Source organism: Syngnathus leptorhynchus, chromosome 2 (assembly GCF_054491065.1).
Source record: "Syngnathus leptorhynchus isolate UIUO chromosome 2, UIUO_Slep, whole genome shotgun sequence".
NCBI lineage: Eukaryota > Metazoa > Chordata > Actinopteri > Syngnathiformes > Syngnathidae > Syngnathus > Syngnathus leptorhynchus.
In genome coordinates, this window is record NC_141196.1 from 418,100 (window position 1) to 432,500 (window position 14,401).

The 14,401-nt window shown below is 54.8% G+C and overlaps 4 protein-coding genes across 8 annotated transcripts in view; 3 read left to right on the forward strand and 1 right to left on the reverse strand.

Moving 5' to 3' along the window:
• Nucleotides 1-119: 119 nt before the first annotated feature.
• Nucleotides 120-13,664, reverse strand: LOC147059865 (NACHT, LRR and PYD domains-containing protein 3-like). Of its 5 annotated transcripts, none has more exons than XM_085905160.1 (10): nucleotides 13,012-13,664; nucleotides 11,627-11,894; nucleotides 9,641-11,531; nucleotides 9,400-9,570; nucleotides 9,163-9,333; nucleotides 8,991-9,092; nucleotides 8,682-8,855; nucleotides 6,134-8,345; nucleotides 1,545-5,051; nucleotides 120-265 (listed from the first exon to the last, which is right to left on the reverse strand). In XM_085905160.1, the coding sequence occupies exons 2-8, from the start codon at nucleotides 11,874-11,876 to the stop codon at nucleotides 8,339-8,341; spliced, it is 2,766 nt and encodes a 921-aa protein (XP_085761286.1). In that variant the 5' UTR covers nucleotides 11,877-11,894; nucleotides 13,012-13,664; the 3' UTR covers nucleotides 120-265; nucleotides 1,545-5,051; nucleotides 6,134-8,338. The 5 variants fall into 5 exon arrangements, with proteins under 5 accessions (XP_085761286.1, XP_085761285.1, XP_085761288.1 ...); XM_085905159.1 differs by having other exon boundaries at nucleotides 8,922-9,092; nucleotides 13,012-13,663; XM_085905162.1 differs by having other exon boundaries at nucleotides 8,922-9,092; nucleotides 9,641-11,435; nucleotides 13,012-13,661.
• On the forward strand, nucleotides 1,276-5,103 carry cct7 (chaperonin containing TCP1, subunit 7 (eta)). The gene is made up of 12 exons (XM_085905219.1): nucleotides 1,276-1,606; nucleotides 2,085-2,168; nucleotides 2,256-2,325; nucleotides 2,448-2,554; nucleotides 2,752-2,930; nucleotides 3,011-3,182; nucleotides 3,268-3,432; nucleotides 3,510-3,698; nucleotides 3,965-4,062; nucleotides 4,164-4,296; nucleotides 4,370-4,576; nucleotides 4,646-5,103. Exons 1-12 carry the CDS (start codon nucleotides 1,457-1,459, stop codon nucleotides 4,865-4,867), a joined length of 1,776 nt encoding a protein of 591 aa, XP_085761345.1. The 5' UTR covers nucleotides 1,276-1,456; the 3' UTR covers nucleotides 4,868-5,103.
• Nucleotides 5,833-7,607, forward strand: grpel1 (GrpE-like 1, mitochondrial). Its single transcript, XM_085905361.1, has 4 exons — nucleotides 5,833-5,996; nucleotides 6,438-6,579; nucleotides 6,653-6,734; nucleotides 6,827-7,607. Exons 1-4 carry the CDS (start codon nucleotides 5,941-5,943, stop codon nucleotides 7,171-7,173), a joined length of 627 nt encoding a protein of 208 aa, XP_085761487.1. The 5' UTR covers nucleotides 5,833-5,940; the 3' UTR covers nucleotides 7,174-7,607.
• LOC147059868 (uncharacterized) overlaps nucleotides 13,311-14,401 on the forward strand; it is a 1,542-nt gene continuing 451 nt past the window's right edge. Inside the window, exons 1-3 of the mRNA XM_085906586.1 lie at nucleotides 13,311-13,450; nucleotides 13,889-13,959; nucleotides 14,237-14,401. The exon at nucleotides 14,237-14,401 is cut by the window's right edge and continues 451 nt beyond it. Coding sequence (XP_085762712.1) covers nucleotides 13,311-13,450; nucleotides 13,889-13,959; nucleotides 14,237-14,401 — 376 coding nt within the window. The remainder of the gene's footprint in view (nucleotides 13,451-13,888; nucleotides 13,960-14,236) is intronic.

Genomic DNA, 14,401 nt, shown 5'->3' on the forward strand with positions numbered 1-14,401 from the left:
GTCAATGTCAATGAATGAATACAAATTTACACTTGCGCCACATTTCCAAAGCAACAAGAGGAGGTCAGCCAAAAGGTCAGGGGCGGCACAAAGCTCCTTCACGGCCACGGCGCTCACGTCGTGGTAGAAGGCGCCCTCGTTGTCGCCCCCACCACCAAAAACCAGCGACAGCTGCGGGAGCTGTCCAGATGGTGGTGTCTGAGGTTGGAATTTGGAAGAGAACAAAAAATGGACTGGAGAGCAGAAGCCACGTGCTCTGGCACACCTGTGTGGAAAACAAAAGACTTGTTTCTATTATAGCCGCCGTGGACCAACGACTTGGTGGTGCCGTGCCAGCAGACTAGAAACAAGGAGACGGGCAAGGAGAAACACCGGGATGAGAACAATCCAACCACAAGTGCGACACGCAGACAGGACTTAAATAGAAAACAGGTCACCAGAGGCAGGTGATAACAATTCCATAGATTGTGAGCAGACACAGGAGGGGAGGGGAGGGGCGAGCACACGGACACGCGAACCGAAACAAGGACATTTAAACAAGGAAACAAACAGATCTGGACAAGGCAAAAGAGCGGCGGGAGCATCGGCGTCAAAGTTCAGACAAATTTTGCATCGACTTTGTGTCACGACTACAATGACAAATGTCTCCACTTTTTTTTCAAATATTGAAATGGTTTTGATTTCATTTGCTGCTAATTGATCGGTCCCCCTCCTCGCTGACACACACGCGCGCACAAACACAAAGTTGATGAATGCATACTTTCGTCCTTGAAAAATCTGGAATGTTGTGCTTTTGAGGAAAGCAGCGTTAAAGGCACGGGAGCAATATTTAGAAAACAATCTTCTCCTTGACTGCAGCGAAGGTAAACAAAGACAATATGACGTCACAAACAACGTCTAAACTCTGCCCGCCCCTAACTAACTACAGGCTGCTCGGAGCGGGGCGGGGCGGGGCGGACTCCCGCTAAAGATTCATCGATTTGCTGTTTGGCGTGTCTGCAACGCCTTTGAAAGTGCGTCGAACACGTCTAATTTGTGGGCTTTCCTAAATCGAGCGCTCTTCAAAAGAACCCATCGTCAGAGTCTCGGACCAATCAGAGGCTCCTGCATTCGTCCGGCGCACTGCGACGTCACTCAGGCTGCGTTCACGAAGACTGTTTGTCACCTCCCACGCAATCTTGCTCGGAAAGTTGCTTCCGCATCTTTAATGGCGGATATCATCACTTTTCTGTAACCATGATATTGGGCTTCGTCGCTCGCTTCTTTTTAAATTAGTTTGTTTTATGCAATCGCCTCAAAATTCGGAAAACGAATTCGGCAAGCGGCTAATTGCGTCATTGCTGTCGCATCACGCTGGGTGGACCTTTCGTTCAAGACGTCAGTAATAAAGTGAAATAACAAGACATTTGTACTTGACGAAATACATTAGCGAGGCAAAGCACAAGCTCGTTCATTCATGACCTCCACTCATTTCAAGTGGCGCAATATACAAAGGCTTTCTGACGTCACAAGTTTCCCCTCCCTCATGCACGTGAACGCCTCACCGCAAAGCATTGTGGGAGTTCATGCCGGTCCCAAGCTTCTGGAAGAAACTGCAAAGATGATGGTGAGGCCCCTCTCCGACGTACAATCCGCGTGCATCGCAGTGTTTGGCGGCTGGCTTCACGCTCGAAAAGAAGCCGAGATGGAACACAATACGCTTCCTACTAGCGGGGAGCCAATCTTTCAACAGATGACGATGCGAAAGGCCCAAAAATCGCCTTAGCATCGGAAGGCTAACTGAGTCCCGTGATGACAATAAGGCAGGCGAGATAGAATGAAACGATCGGAAATGAAATGCCACTTCCGCAGTGGATCACTTGAAGTACGTCGTGGCTCTTGCACGTGTGCTTCTTGCCTTAGCCGCTAGCCCCGTTATTGGGATGATGAAAAGCTGAGGAGGAAGCGAGCGGAGCCACCCGCAAAGAGAAGAGGCGCCCAAATACTGGCAGCCCGATGACGGAGACGCACACACAATGAAAGAAAGAACGAACGAACGCATGACTGATGTGCCGCACTTTGATCCCGTTGTTGTCTGTCCACAGCCCACACCGGTGATCTTGCTGAAGGAGGGGACAGACACTTCTCAGGGAATCCCCCAGCTCATCAGTAACATCAATGCTTGCCAGGTCTGCGCATCTCGTGGCTCTAGCTTGCGAGCGAGCGAGCCTTTGACTGAAGGAATCTGCGTGCGCCTCTCTGCGTGCGTCTCTTAGGTCATATCTGAGGCTGTGCGGACAACCCTGGGGCCCAGAGGGATGGACAAACTCATGGTCGACAGCAGAGGTGAGTCGGCCGGCCGGCCGGCCAGGGAACGGCCTCGGCGCCGAGCCCAAAGGAAGGGCGTCGTGGCGCGCGGTCCCAAACCCATCCTACGCTCTAAAGGAAGCTCTCTCTGTGCTTTCCAGGTAAAGCCACCATCTCCAACGACGGGGCCACCATCCTGAAGCTGCTGGACGTGGTCCATCCCGCAGCCAAGACCCTGGTGGACATTGCCCGCTCTCAGGACGCCGAGGTCATGTTTCTATCCGCAGTGGTGGCAAGGGTTGCACAATTCCAGACCCAACGGGCTAACCCAAATGTCGATGTTGGATGAAATGAAGCTCCCGCTTCATTCCAGTTGCGGTCGTCGTCTTAACTCTGGCGTGGAAATTGCCAGGACGGGGTCGCTTCTTTCCCCGGTTGAAAATGTCTCTTTGTACCTGGACTCAGGTCGGGGACGGCACCACCTCGGTCACGCTCCTGGCCGCCGAGTTCCTGAAGCAGCTGAAGCCCTACGTGGAGGAGGGGCTCCACCCTCAGACCATCATCCGAGCGTTCCGCACCGCCACCAATCTGGCTGTGGACAAGATCAAGGAGATCGCCGTTCCCGTCAAGAAAGACGACAAGCGGTGAGCATTTGCCCGTCCTGCAAGTTGTGCTCCAAGGCTCTTTCTTACCTCCGCGGCGGCGGCGGCGGCGCTCTCCTCAGGGAGCAGCGACAGTTGCTGGAAAAGTGCGCAGCCACGGCGCTCAACTCCAAGCTGATTGCCGGCCAAAAGGAGTTCTTCTCCAAGATGGTGGTGGACGCCGTCATGTCCCTGGACGAACTGCTGTCCCTCAAGATGATTGGCATCAAGAAGGTCCAGGGAGGGGGTCTGGAGGTGGGTGTTCTTTCCTTTCCTCCAGCAGAGCACCACTTTTGACTTTGTTCCCTGGTGTCGTGCGCGCGCCCCGCCCCAAACTCAGGATTCCCAGTTGATTTCCGGGGTGGCCTTCAAGAAGACCTTCTCCTACGCCGGCTTCGAGATGCAGCCCAAGTGCTACGAGAATCCCAAGATCGCGCTGCTCAACGTCGAGCTGGAGCTGAAGGCCGAGAAGGACAACGCCGAGGTTCGGGTGAAGTCCGTGGAGGTACGCAGGCAGACTTTGACGCGGGGCGGCGCCGGAGTCCGCTTCCGTCCTTCACCCCTTTTGCCTCGCATCCGCAGGACTACCAAGCCATCGTGGACGCCGAGTGGAACATCCTTTACGACAAGCTGGAGAAGATCCACCGGTCGGGAGCCAAAGTGGTTCTGTCCAAGTTGCCCATCGGCGACGTGGCCACCCAGTACTTTGCCGACAGAGACCTGTTCTGTGCCGGGAGGGTCCAGGAGGAAGACTTGAAGAGGACCATGATGGTAGGACAGAGAGCAGAACTCTGACAGCGGTTCCCCCTCCTCAAACGTAGTGTCGCGACCTTTCCGGGTGAAAACGTTTGCTGGGATATCTCGCGTTCCATCTCAGATCTGGGCCCGTTCAGTTGGATTGGAAATGTGTCCTTGCAAATTGGGCCGCTCAAAGACGGGCGTGCCAGAGTTTTTGACGCCATCGGAGGGAGGGAGGGAGGCAGGGAGGCAGACAGGGCTGCTCCATCGCTAATGGCGAGCTGTCGTGTGATATGCAGGCCTGCGGGGGCTCCATCCAGACGTCGGTGGGCAATCTGACCGATGACGTCTTGGGCCAGTGCGAGCTCTTCGAGGAGGTCCAAATCGGCGGAGAAAGGTTAGCAGCGTCTCGGGCCGCTCGGGTCCCGTGGCCAAGCGGCTGACTGACCGACCGACCATACATCCATCCATCCATCGCCCATCTCTGGCCTGGCGTAGGTACAACTTGTTCAAGGGCTGCCCCAAGGCCAAGACGTGCACCATCATCCTGCGAGGCGGAGCCGAGCAGTTCACCGAGGAGACGGAGCGCTCGCTGCACGACGCCATCATGATCGTGCGGAGAGCCATCAAGGTGGGCCCGACGGCCAAAGCTCTTCCCTTCCCGCCGGGAAGATTTGACGGCCTCGCTCGCTCGTCTTTTGCAGAACGACTCGGTGGTTGCGGGCGGAGGAGCCGTGGAGATGGAGCTGTCCAAGTACCTGCGCTGTTATTCCAGAAGCATCCCGGGGAAGCAGCAGCTGCTGATCGGCGCCTACGCCAAGGCCCTGGAGATCATCCCCAGACAGCTGTGCGACAACGCCGGCTTTGATGCCACCAACATCCTCAACAAGCTGCGTGCCAAACACGCTCAGGTAGGACGCTGCTACGTGGAATCGGGCCACCCGCCCCGACCGGCGTTAACCCTTACCTCCCCACCGCAGGGCGGCATGTGGTACGGCGTGGACATCAACAAGGAGGACATCGCCGATAACTTCGCCGCCTGCGTGTGGGAGCCGTCCGTGGTCCGCATCAACGCGCTGACGGCAGCCTCTGAGGCGGCCTGCCTCATCCTGTCTGTCGACGAGACCATCAAGAACCCGCGCCGCGCTGTCGACGCGCCCCCGGGTGGCGGGAGGGGCCGCGGAAGACCTCATGCACACTAAGGACGACCATTTGATTTCTTTCCATTGCCGCAAACACGCACGGTGAAGAGCGGCTGTTCTTCACCTGCAGCGGTTTTGCCCTCCTTTTCATTTTGCCGCCGTCGTTTGACCGAGCGTATCTTGGCGGGCGAGCGAGCGGGCGGTGCCATGGCGTGGCAGGCATTCTCGCTTCCTCTTCCACGTTCTGCGAGCGTTTGGTGTGATAACTAACATCCAATAAAAGCAGGTCAAATTGACAGTTTCATCGACTCCTTCTTTGAAACACAAGTAATGAGCGGTGGCAAATCAACTTGAGTGTGTCGCGGATGCGCCAAGCCGACCGACCGGCAATGGCGCAAAACAAAACACGTTGGGAAAGTCCGGTTCACTATCAAGCTCTATTCTTCCTACAACAGAACGTCATTGTTTTCGGCGCGAGTGAGGTAGACAGTATCTGATCGAAACGGAATGCTATCAAAACCATAACGTACCAACAGACGACATCCACCGACCGGGATCGGCACGCAATTTGTGCTGCCGCCAAAGAACTTGGTTGACTTGAGGGGAGGGCTTTATCGATTGATACATAAAACTATTGATATTTATTGATTATTTTGCCCTGTTCGTCGCTGCTTGTGACCCGAGTAAACACTCACTCACTTGACAATATTGCGAAGTTGTTCAGACGACTGGCAAGCCAAAGTCTCTTTGACTCAGTTTTGTCATTTCATTTTTACCGGTGTATTTTTTTTTTCAATGACACAACTATTGTCGTTTCAACTCCAACGCCACGTTTGTCCGTTAAAAAACACATAGATATGAATGATTTCATCATTTGCAGCCAATTCTCACTGTGGATGATTGACTTTTTGTCAACTCAACTGCCCTTGATCACGCGTTGATTTGACGTTTGCTCAAGAGCAACCAAACTACATCTTATCCCGAACGCGATTGGTCGGAAGCATCTATGTCCCGCCTCTTGTGACACACGATTGGTTAGCCTGTACGACGTCGGCCATCAGCTAGCTCCCGAGCGTCTGTCCTGTCCAGAGGAAGCCAGAGGAAGCTTCTCGCTGGCCGAATTAAGACGGAAAATGGCCAACATGTGCATACGGAGCCTCTCGTTCGGAGCTTTGCGCCACGTTGTGAGGTTAGTGACCGATTTCGTCTCGACTTTAAAAGTATGTCGACGTGTTCGGTGCGTGTAAACCTAGGCCACGCGAGAGAGCGTGATGTTATGAGTGAACATGGCCTTAGATAGGAAAGGAAATGCGTATACTGTATTACCTGGAGATGCCGCCGAGATGACTGCTGGGACTTCAAGAAATGGACTTTATCCTTCGTTCGTTCGTTCGCGAAGGGTAGTTATGGAACACGACTCGGTCGCGCCGCCGATGACGTCATCGTCGTCGCGTGGTTACGTCATCTGACTGACCTTCCTTAATACGCAGAGTTAAGGTCAGTTAGGCTTGTCATGTTGTTTTGGGGGGTGGGGTGTATTTGACAAGAACGAAAGTAAGAAAGCACTGTGGGGAACACTACATCACGGGCAATGAAGTTCCAGGTCTGCTCTTTCTTTGCGTGTTCCCAGAGCATCCCCGCGGCGGTTATGCACAGCCACTCGGCAGAAGAACGGACACGGCTCAGAGCAGGAGGAGACCGCCGAGCAGAGCGCGACGGAGAAGGTCCTGGCCGAGAAGACGCAGTTGGGGGAGCAGCTCGAGGAGATGACCGTAAGTCCCGTGCAAGTCTGGCGTAAGCCTCGTCGCCTCCTCTAAAAGCCTTACCCGAGCGACCGCTCCGCAGGACAAATACAAACGAGCCTTGGCGGACATGGAGAACCTGCGGACAAGAAGTCAGAGGATGATTCAGGAAGCTAAACTCTACGGTGAAGACGACACGAGTGAAACACTCTACTGATGTGCGGCGGCGGCGGCGGCGGCCACGTAATCCGTATTTTGCCATCTGTTGCGTCGTCAGGTATCCAGGGCTTCTGCGAAGACCTGCTGGACGTCGCCGACATTTTGGAGAAGGCCAAGGAAAGCGTGCCGGCGGAGGAAGTGACCAGCCGGAACCCTCACCTGAAGAACCTCTACGATGGCCTGGTGATGACGGAGGTCCAGATCCAGAAGGTGTTTGCCAAGCACAGCCTGGTCAGGCTCAACCCGTACGGCCACAAGTTCGACCCGTACGAGCACGAGGCGCTCTTCCACGCCCCCGCCGAGGGGAAGGAGCCCGGCACCGTCACCGCCGTGACCAAAGTGGGCTACAAGCTTCACGGGCGCACCCTCAGGCCGGCGTTGGTCGGCGTGGCCAAGGCCTCCTAAGAAAGCCGAGGACCACCCGGACATTTGGACGGCATTGAATAGGCGGACCAAACGGTCTCGTCTTTGGAGTTATTATAATGAGTTGGCGGGGCCACGCGAGTCTACATAATTTTTGGGGTCAGGGGTTGTTAAAGTTCACAAAGACATTTGCAGAGGTTTTTCTCAAAGATTCCACATTTCTCGACGACAAGAAGAAGCCTTTCGCAGTCTTTGCAACCTTTTGTGAACCCTGACCAAATTCAACATTGACAACGTTGGCAAAAAAGTGCAAGAAGGTGAGCGATCACCTGAAACAACACAAAAGACAATTGCAAGGCACGTTTCCAACCACTTTGCCTTTTGCATGCCCCTGCCATCTTATCATGGAATATCCATAGAGGCGCTAACAACTGGCGCCAATAACCCTTCACGCAAATAAATGTTAGAACACGTCACGATACTCGCATATTCTTTATCCTCTGCAAGAATCGACACATTGAAGTCGATTCAGTCATTGAACCTACGTAGCAATGAATTGCCTTTACGCTGGCCCTCGTGGCCAAGGTGGGTACTGCGCAACAAAAATGCGCCGTCCGCCACACGGGCCCAAAACGGGCCCAAGGGCACTTTAGTCCTGTTCGGTAAACAGCGCGGGCCGAAGGAGGGCGGTCGGGCGGGAACCGGTAAAACATCGTCACAAAACAGGCAAAGAGGTGTGCGTGCGTCCTGGGCACTCGGCAACGACTATAAATATGATACACTATTATTAAACGAACGATACTTCATTTCTTGATTCATTCAATGTCGTTCATTCTTATCTATTATCAAATGACTGCCACCAAGTGGTGGAACCAGGTCTCTTGATTTAGCGCCCAAGGTTTCCAGCTGAACCTCCGTTTCATCATTTGACCTCGTCGTGCCGAGCCGGGTTCTTGTTGCGATTGCCATTTCTCCGGGTTTGATCACCGGATGAGCTTTTGATTCACGGAGGAACAAATTGAGCACGGCACACGCTTTGCCCTTTCCTTTTGGACAGCGGGCGGCCTCAGCCAAACGCTCCAGGCAGGGAAACGGATCCTTCACGAGCTTCTGCACCCGTCCGTGCTCAGAGGTCTCTCCGAGGATCCAGGGCTGGCGGCCATGACGTCACATCAATCATACACCCTAGAATCTAGGGTCTATCTATCTAGGGCCTAGATAGATAGAATCAAGCATTCAGCGTTTGAGAAAAACACCAGGCATGCATTGAACACTTCATTCAGGCAATATAGCCCAAAACATTTCTTATGTCAAAGTGCGCATCATGAAGTCAGTATCAAAGCATTTCTTGGTCCATCACATATCCCAAAATGTCTCGTTCCGTCTTCTTTCAAACTGGAGAAATCTCCTCTTTATATGCTTCAAATGTTCCTTCCGTGGATTTCATGCGTGCTTCTCTACTTTATTCAATCTGTTTTCGGAGCTAGGCGCGAGCGACTTTTTGGAAGCCGTTTTCTTCAACGGCGCCCCGGAAGATGTTTGGAACCTACCGCGCAATCTTCAGACTGCAGCGAGAATCCATTTGGACCTCCTCCAAGACCCGCTTTCCTTCCTTTCCGGGGTCATTCAAGGCCAGGTTCAGCTGTTGGAGGTGGGAGGGGTTGGACCGGAGAGCCTTGGCCAGTGAGATGCATCCTTGCGTGCCGATCTCGCACCACTGGAGCCTGAGAAGACAAGAGGGCGGCTGACACAAGCCCAAGGTTCCTGGGCTGGCTCGAGGAGAGCCTTACCCGAGAACTTGCAAGGTGCACTGCGGCTTTGCCAGTCCGGCGGCGAGCGCCTCCAGCCCGTCGTCGTACAATTTGTTGTTGCTGAGATCCAGCTCCCTCAGGGTGCGGGACGAGCTTAGAACAGAGGCCAGCGCCTCGCAGCTTTTCTTGCTCAGCTTGCACCACTGGAGCCTGAGAAGACAAGAAGGCGGCTGACACAAGCCCAAGGTTCTCGGGCCGGCCGGCTCGAGGAGAGCCTTACCCGAGAACTTGCAAGGTGCACTCCGGCTTTGCCAGTCCGGCGACGAGCGCCTCCAGCCCGTCGTCGTCCAAGTCGTTCTGGCCGAGATGCAGCTCCCTCAGGTTGCAGGGCGAGCTTAGAACAGAGGCCAGCGCCTCGCAGCTTTTCTTGCTCAGGTTACAGCCCTGGAGCCTGAGAAGACAAGAGGGCGGCTGACACAAGCCCAAGGTTCCTGGGCTGGCTCGAGGAGAGCCTTACCTGAGAACTTGCAAGGTGCACTGCGGCTTTGCCAGTCCGGCGGCGAGCGCCTCCAGCCCGTCGTCGTACAATTTGTTGTTGCTGAGATCCAGCTCCCTCAGGGTGCGGGACGAGCTTAGAACGGAGGCCAGCCCCTTGCAGCTTTTCTTGCTCAGCTTGCATTTAATGAGCCTGAGAAGACAAGAGGGTTTGGGCTGACACGTGCGCGGCCGGTTCAAGGTGCTGGCTCGACGGCACCTACACCGATTTTTGAGAAGCCTTGACCACCGGCAGCAGCATCAGGAGCCCCTTCTCGGACGGAGCGTATTTCCGGAGATCGAAGCAACTCGTTGCTTCGTCGGAAGCCCGCAAGAGGAAGACCAGGGCCGACCACATGGCCGGAGGTAGGTCCTCCGTGGACAATTGCCCCCCTTTTAGGTATTGTTGGATCTGCTCCAGCAGCGACTCGTCCTTCAGCTCGTTCAGGCAGTAGAACAAGTTGATGTTCTCCTCGGGAGAGTTCCGCTTGATCCGTCGCTTGATCAAGCGGACCGTTTTTGCCTTGCTGTGTCTGAAGTCCTTGGGAGCCTTCAGCAGCTCACCCAGGAGGTCCTGGTTGCACTGCAAGGAGAGGCCCAGCAGGAAGCGGAGGAACAAGTCCAGGTTTCCCTCACTCTTGGAGGCTTTGCGGAAGGCCGCCTTGTGTACCTGAGTGAGCGGGTTCTTCCAAGGCATCAAGAGGCCTTTCAGCGTCCACCTGGAATCATCCAGCACGTTCCTATTGTCCTGGAACAGGCTCATCATCACGTAGAGAGCGGCCAGATATTCCTGGACGGTCAGGTGGATGAACTGAAACATCTTGCGGCCGTGGTATTTCTTGAGCGGGGGTACCTCCCTGAAGACCACGGTGAAGACTCCCCAGTGTTTTGCGCCCTGCGGGTAATCCAAGCCGCTTTCCCGCAAGTCGCTCTCGTAGAAGATCTGTTGCTTTTTCATCAGGTGCCGAAAAGCCAGCTTGGCCAGCGCTTTGACGTACTTCGTGCTCTTCTGGCTGTCTCGCTCCGTGGACCAGAGCAGGAACTCTGTGTACATCTCGGTCAGGCTTTCGGGCAGCGCCTTTCCGTGTTCCCGATGATCTCGGAGCACGATGGCGGTGAGCCAGCAGAAGACGGGCAAGTGGCACATGATGAAAATGGTGCGGGACTTCTGGATGTGCTTGATGACGTCCTCCTCGGCGGGGAACCTCTTCCTGAAGTAGTCCAGCCTCTGGGAGTCGCTGAAGCCTTTCACCTCGGTTCTGCCGTCCACCAGGCGCGGCGGGACGTCGTGGGCCGCCCGGGGCCGCGTGGTGATCCAAACCCGGGCGCAGGGAAGCAAGTTCCCTTTGATGAGATGCGCCAGGAGCACCTCCACGGGGTAGGCTCGGGTCACGTCCGGGTCCACCTTGCGCTCGTCGCTCAGGTCCAGTTTGAGGCGGGACTCGTCCAGGCCGTCCAGGATGAACAACATCTTGATGCTGCTGGACCGGTAGTGGCGGTTGCCCGACTCTTGCAGACTGACCAAGATGTCGTCCAGCTTCTTGATGGCCTTGCTCTCCCAGACAAAGAGTCGGATGAGCTCTGCCAGCGAAAAGCTTTCCGTCTCCTCCAAGTTCAACTCGCGGAAGGCGAAGGGAAAGATGAAGTCCACGTCTGTGTTGGTTCTCCCGCTGGCCCAGTCCAGGACAAACTTGCGCACCAGGAAGGTCTTCCCGATGCCCGCGAAGCCCACGGTGAGCATCGTGCGAAGGGGCTTCTGGCTTTGGAAGATGTCGCACGGCTGGATGGACTCCTCCTCGGCCACGCCGCACATCTCCATCTGAAGGACCTCGTGCTGCTTGTCGGGGAGACCGGCGACGCCGCGGGTAATGTTGAGCTCGGTGTAGACGTCCTCCAGAGGCTCCCGCCGGCTGTGCCCCGTGTTGCCCTCGGGAACGGTGAGGTAGCTCTTCCGCAGCTTGTCTTGCAGCTCCCGCTTGGATTTGCCGATCTGCTTGCGATCCACTGAGGAGATGCTACCTGAGGCCGCAGAAGGAGATCCCGTGTGGTCTTTAGGCCCGGCCGCAAGCGTTCCGCAGCCGTGCCGCCGCTTCCCCTCGAGGAAGGAGGCAAGAGCTGTTGCCACCGTTTGTATCACCTTAGAGTTTTCAGGTAAGCTGCTTTCCGCCAACCTCCCCCCCCTTCTCCACCAGAAGCCACGTTCACCTTACCTATGATTAGCGCCGGGTTGTCGCGCAGCTTCTGGGCCAGGTCGTAGTTGTTGATCTTCTCCAGAATCTGGATGGTCTCCTCTCCCGCGTTGTTGCCGTGCGTGTTTATCAGCTGTTCGGCGATGTCAGTCCGGTCTGCCTTTTCTTTTTTGCTCTTAGGCAGACGCATATGGTACTTGAACTTCTTGAAGTCCTCCTGCCCCAGGTCTTCCAGTGTTTCCAACAGCAGCTCCTTGATTTTCATATCCATCTTTCCCAAAGCATGAACCTGAACGCAAAGGGATCACCTTGATTTTCTCGCACAACAGACGGCCACGCCCAAAGCCCAGAAGGTGGCGCCATTTCCGATAAGAAAGTCTGCTTTTTCATTTTACGAGGCTGCTTGACAATGACTTTGCGACAGACTTTGTTTCCTTGTCGTTGCGTTCCCTCAAGAAGTAACTTGCCCCTTACCCCCAAACTTCAATCAAAGTTAACAACCGACCATTTATCAAGAAAGCGACCGACTGAAAGCTGAATAACCGACAAGCGGACCGAGTGAACCGTCTGAGCAATCGCCAAACAAGCTAACAAGTCCTTCAGACTCTTGCTCTTGCTCTTGCTCTTGCTCTTGCTCTTGCTCTTGCTCAACCCCAACCCCAACCTCAACCTCAACCTCAACCCGTCCGGAGGAGAAGGAAGCCATGCAGGCGGGAACATATGAATCGGTTTCTGAAGAAATCCTGCCTGCCTCTTGTGGCTCTTGCTGCGACTTGCAGCGTTGGGAGCAGCCTGCAGGGGGCGCCAAAGCAAGGCTGAGCGCCCCTCGCTTGAGGTGCTGGAGGCGGGGCATCGACCAGTCCCAAGATCTAGTGGACGTCGACAAGCTGAGGGCACGCAGCTAGGTGATCGACGTCACCGCGCTCTTTCAAAAGGTGGTCTTGCTTTGGATCAATTGGAAAAGGTCTTTGCGGTGCTATCATCCTATGCCGCTTCCTTCCCAAAGGAGACGCGAGTTCTCGAGTAGAGATGATTACTGTGAGCTTAGCTTCCTTTTACATCACAAACATGCCGTAGAACTGGTAGAACTGGTGAGAGAAACGAAACTGTTTGCTCCGGGATTTTGGTGGACTGTCTCAAACATGTCAAAAGTACATTGTCAATAGAATTGCTACTCCGTTCCATTTCACTTTGCTACGAGGTAGGGTGGCTCGGCCAGTCGACACCGAGTGTTGACAAACAACGGCGAAACCAAAATGCACGCACACGATTCCCGTGCTTTGGCCAGGGTCGTCAATCAATCAATCAATCAATCAATCAATCAATCAATCAATCAATCAATCATCGTTCTTGTCCATATTTTGTTTTGTGTTATTCAGGCTAATAAATGCAATTGCTATACATACCCCGTGTCCTCGTTACCTGAATGTTGTCAGTCACTTTGCTGAGCTTGATCCACAATGGCAGAAGCACGCCTTGCCGCGGCTTGCCGCGGCTTGCCTGGCCTCGCCTCAACCCAACCAATGATTCTCTGCTGCTATCTAGTGGACGGGGAATGAAAGTTAGCCACCAACCTGCGTAACTGCTTGCGTGTTACCCGAGGCGACTTCCCGTGTGGTTGTCCTGGCAACACGGACGCCAAGAAGACGCCACCCACGCGGTCGAGTTGCAATTTTAACTTAATTTCCAGTCCCGGCAGGCAAGAATGGCTCCCAAGGCTGCCAAGAAAGGCGCCGCAGCCAAGAAGACCGCCGCAGCCGCCGCCGCCGCCGCGCAGGGCTCGGAAGTCCAGACTTGGGAGAGCGGGCTCGCCAATGCACTTTTTCACGAGGTTTGCATCAAACGGCAAACGGCAAACGGCAAACGACAAGGCCCGCCCGCCCGCCAGCCAGCCAGCCAGCCGCGGCCGGGCTTTTGCCATTCGGGTGTATCGGAATGCGTTCACGTAACAAAGCAAGCAAGTTGTGAGCCTGAGAAAGAAACGAAAAATGGAGAAAAGCTACTTTAAAGAAGTGTAAGCCCATTTGTGTGATTGCCCGGCTGCTGAAAAATGCAATCTGCATGGGTTGACTTGCTTTGAAGTTGGCTCAAGTGTGTTGAAGAACTTTTCATGCGCGCGCAGAGTAAACGTGTAGACGTAAAGAAAGAAATGCACCTTTTGTTCAAAGTGGGATTGAAATGATAAGCAAATCGGAATGGAGCAAGTGTAAGCGCGTGACGTTTCCGCCGCTGGCTTCCGGCGTAACCGCCGACCGGGGTCTTCGCTCGCTGTGGCGGCGACAGGACCACTGGCAAGCGTGCGTGTGCGTGCTGGTGGGCCGAGGTCTGTGCCGACGGCATCCTCGCACAAGACGGTGGGTTGGGGAGCGGGTTTTTTCTTCCCCATTACTCGTCCGTCACCTTAGCGCAGAATATATGGACGTACGTATATAAGGCGGTTCTTTTGTTCGGACGAGTGCAAATTGGAGATTGACAGTTTCCACTGTCTTCCTCACATGCGCAGGATGTTAAGGGCCAGAACAGAAAATAAGGTCCAAAAAGTCAAGTGCTGCAAACACTTTCCGGATCCACGATGTTCCTTTTTGTTGTTTTTTCGATCGAGGCTTAGTGCGCTTACTTCCCGGTCGGCAGAAATTAACACGAGCGACGCCCCGAACGAGGACGGCTCCCTCGACACCAAACGCTGGGTGAAAGAAGAAGAGGACAAGGGTGAGGATGGAGGAGCGAAGGACACAAGCAAGGACGCCGCCCTGCGCCACACTCACTACCCGGGCAAGGACCAGCGGCGCAACTACC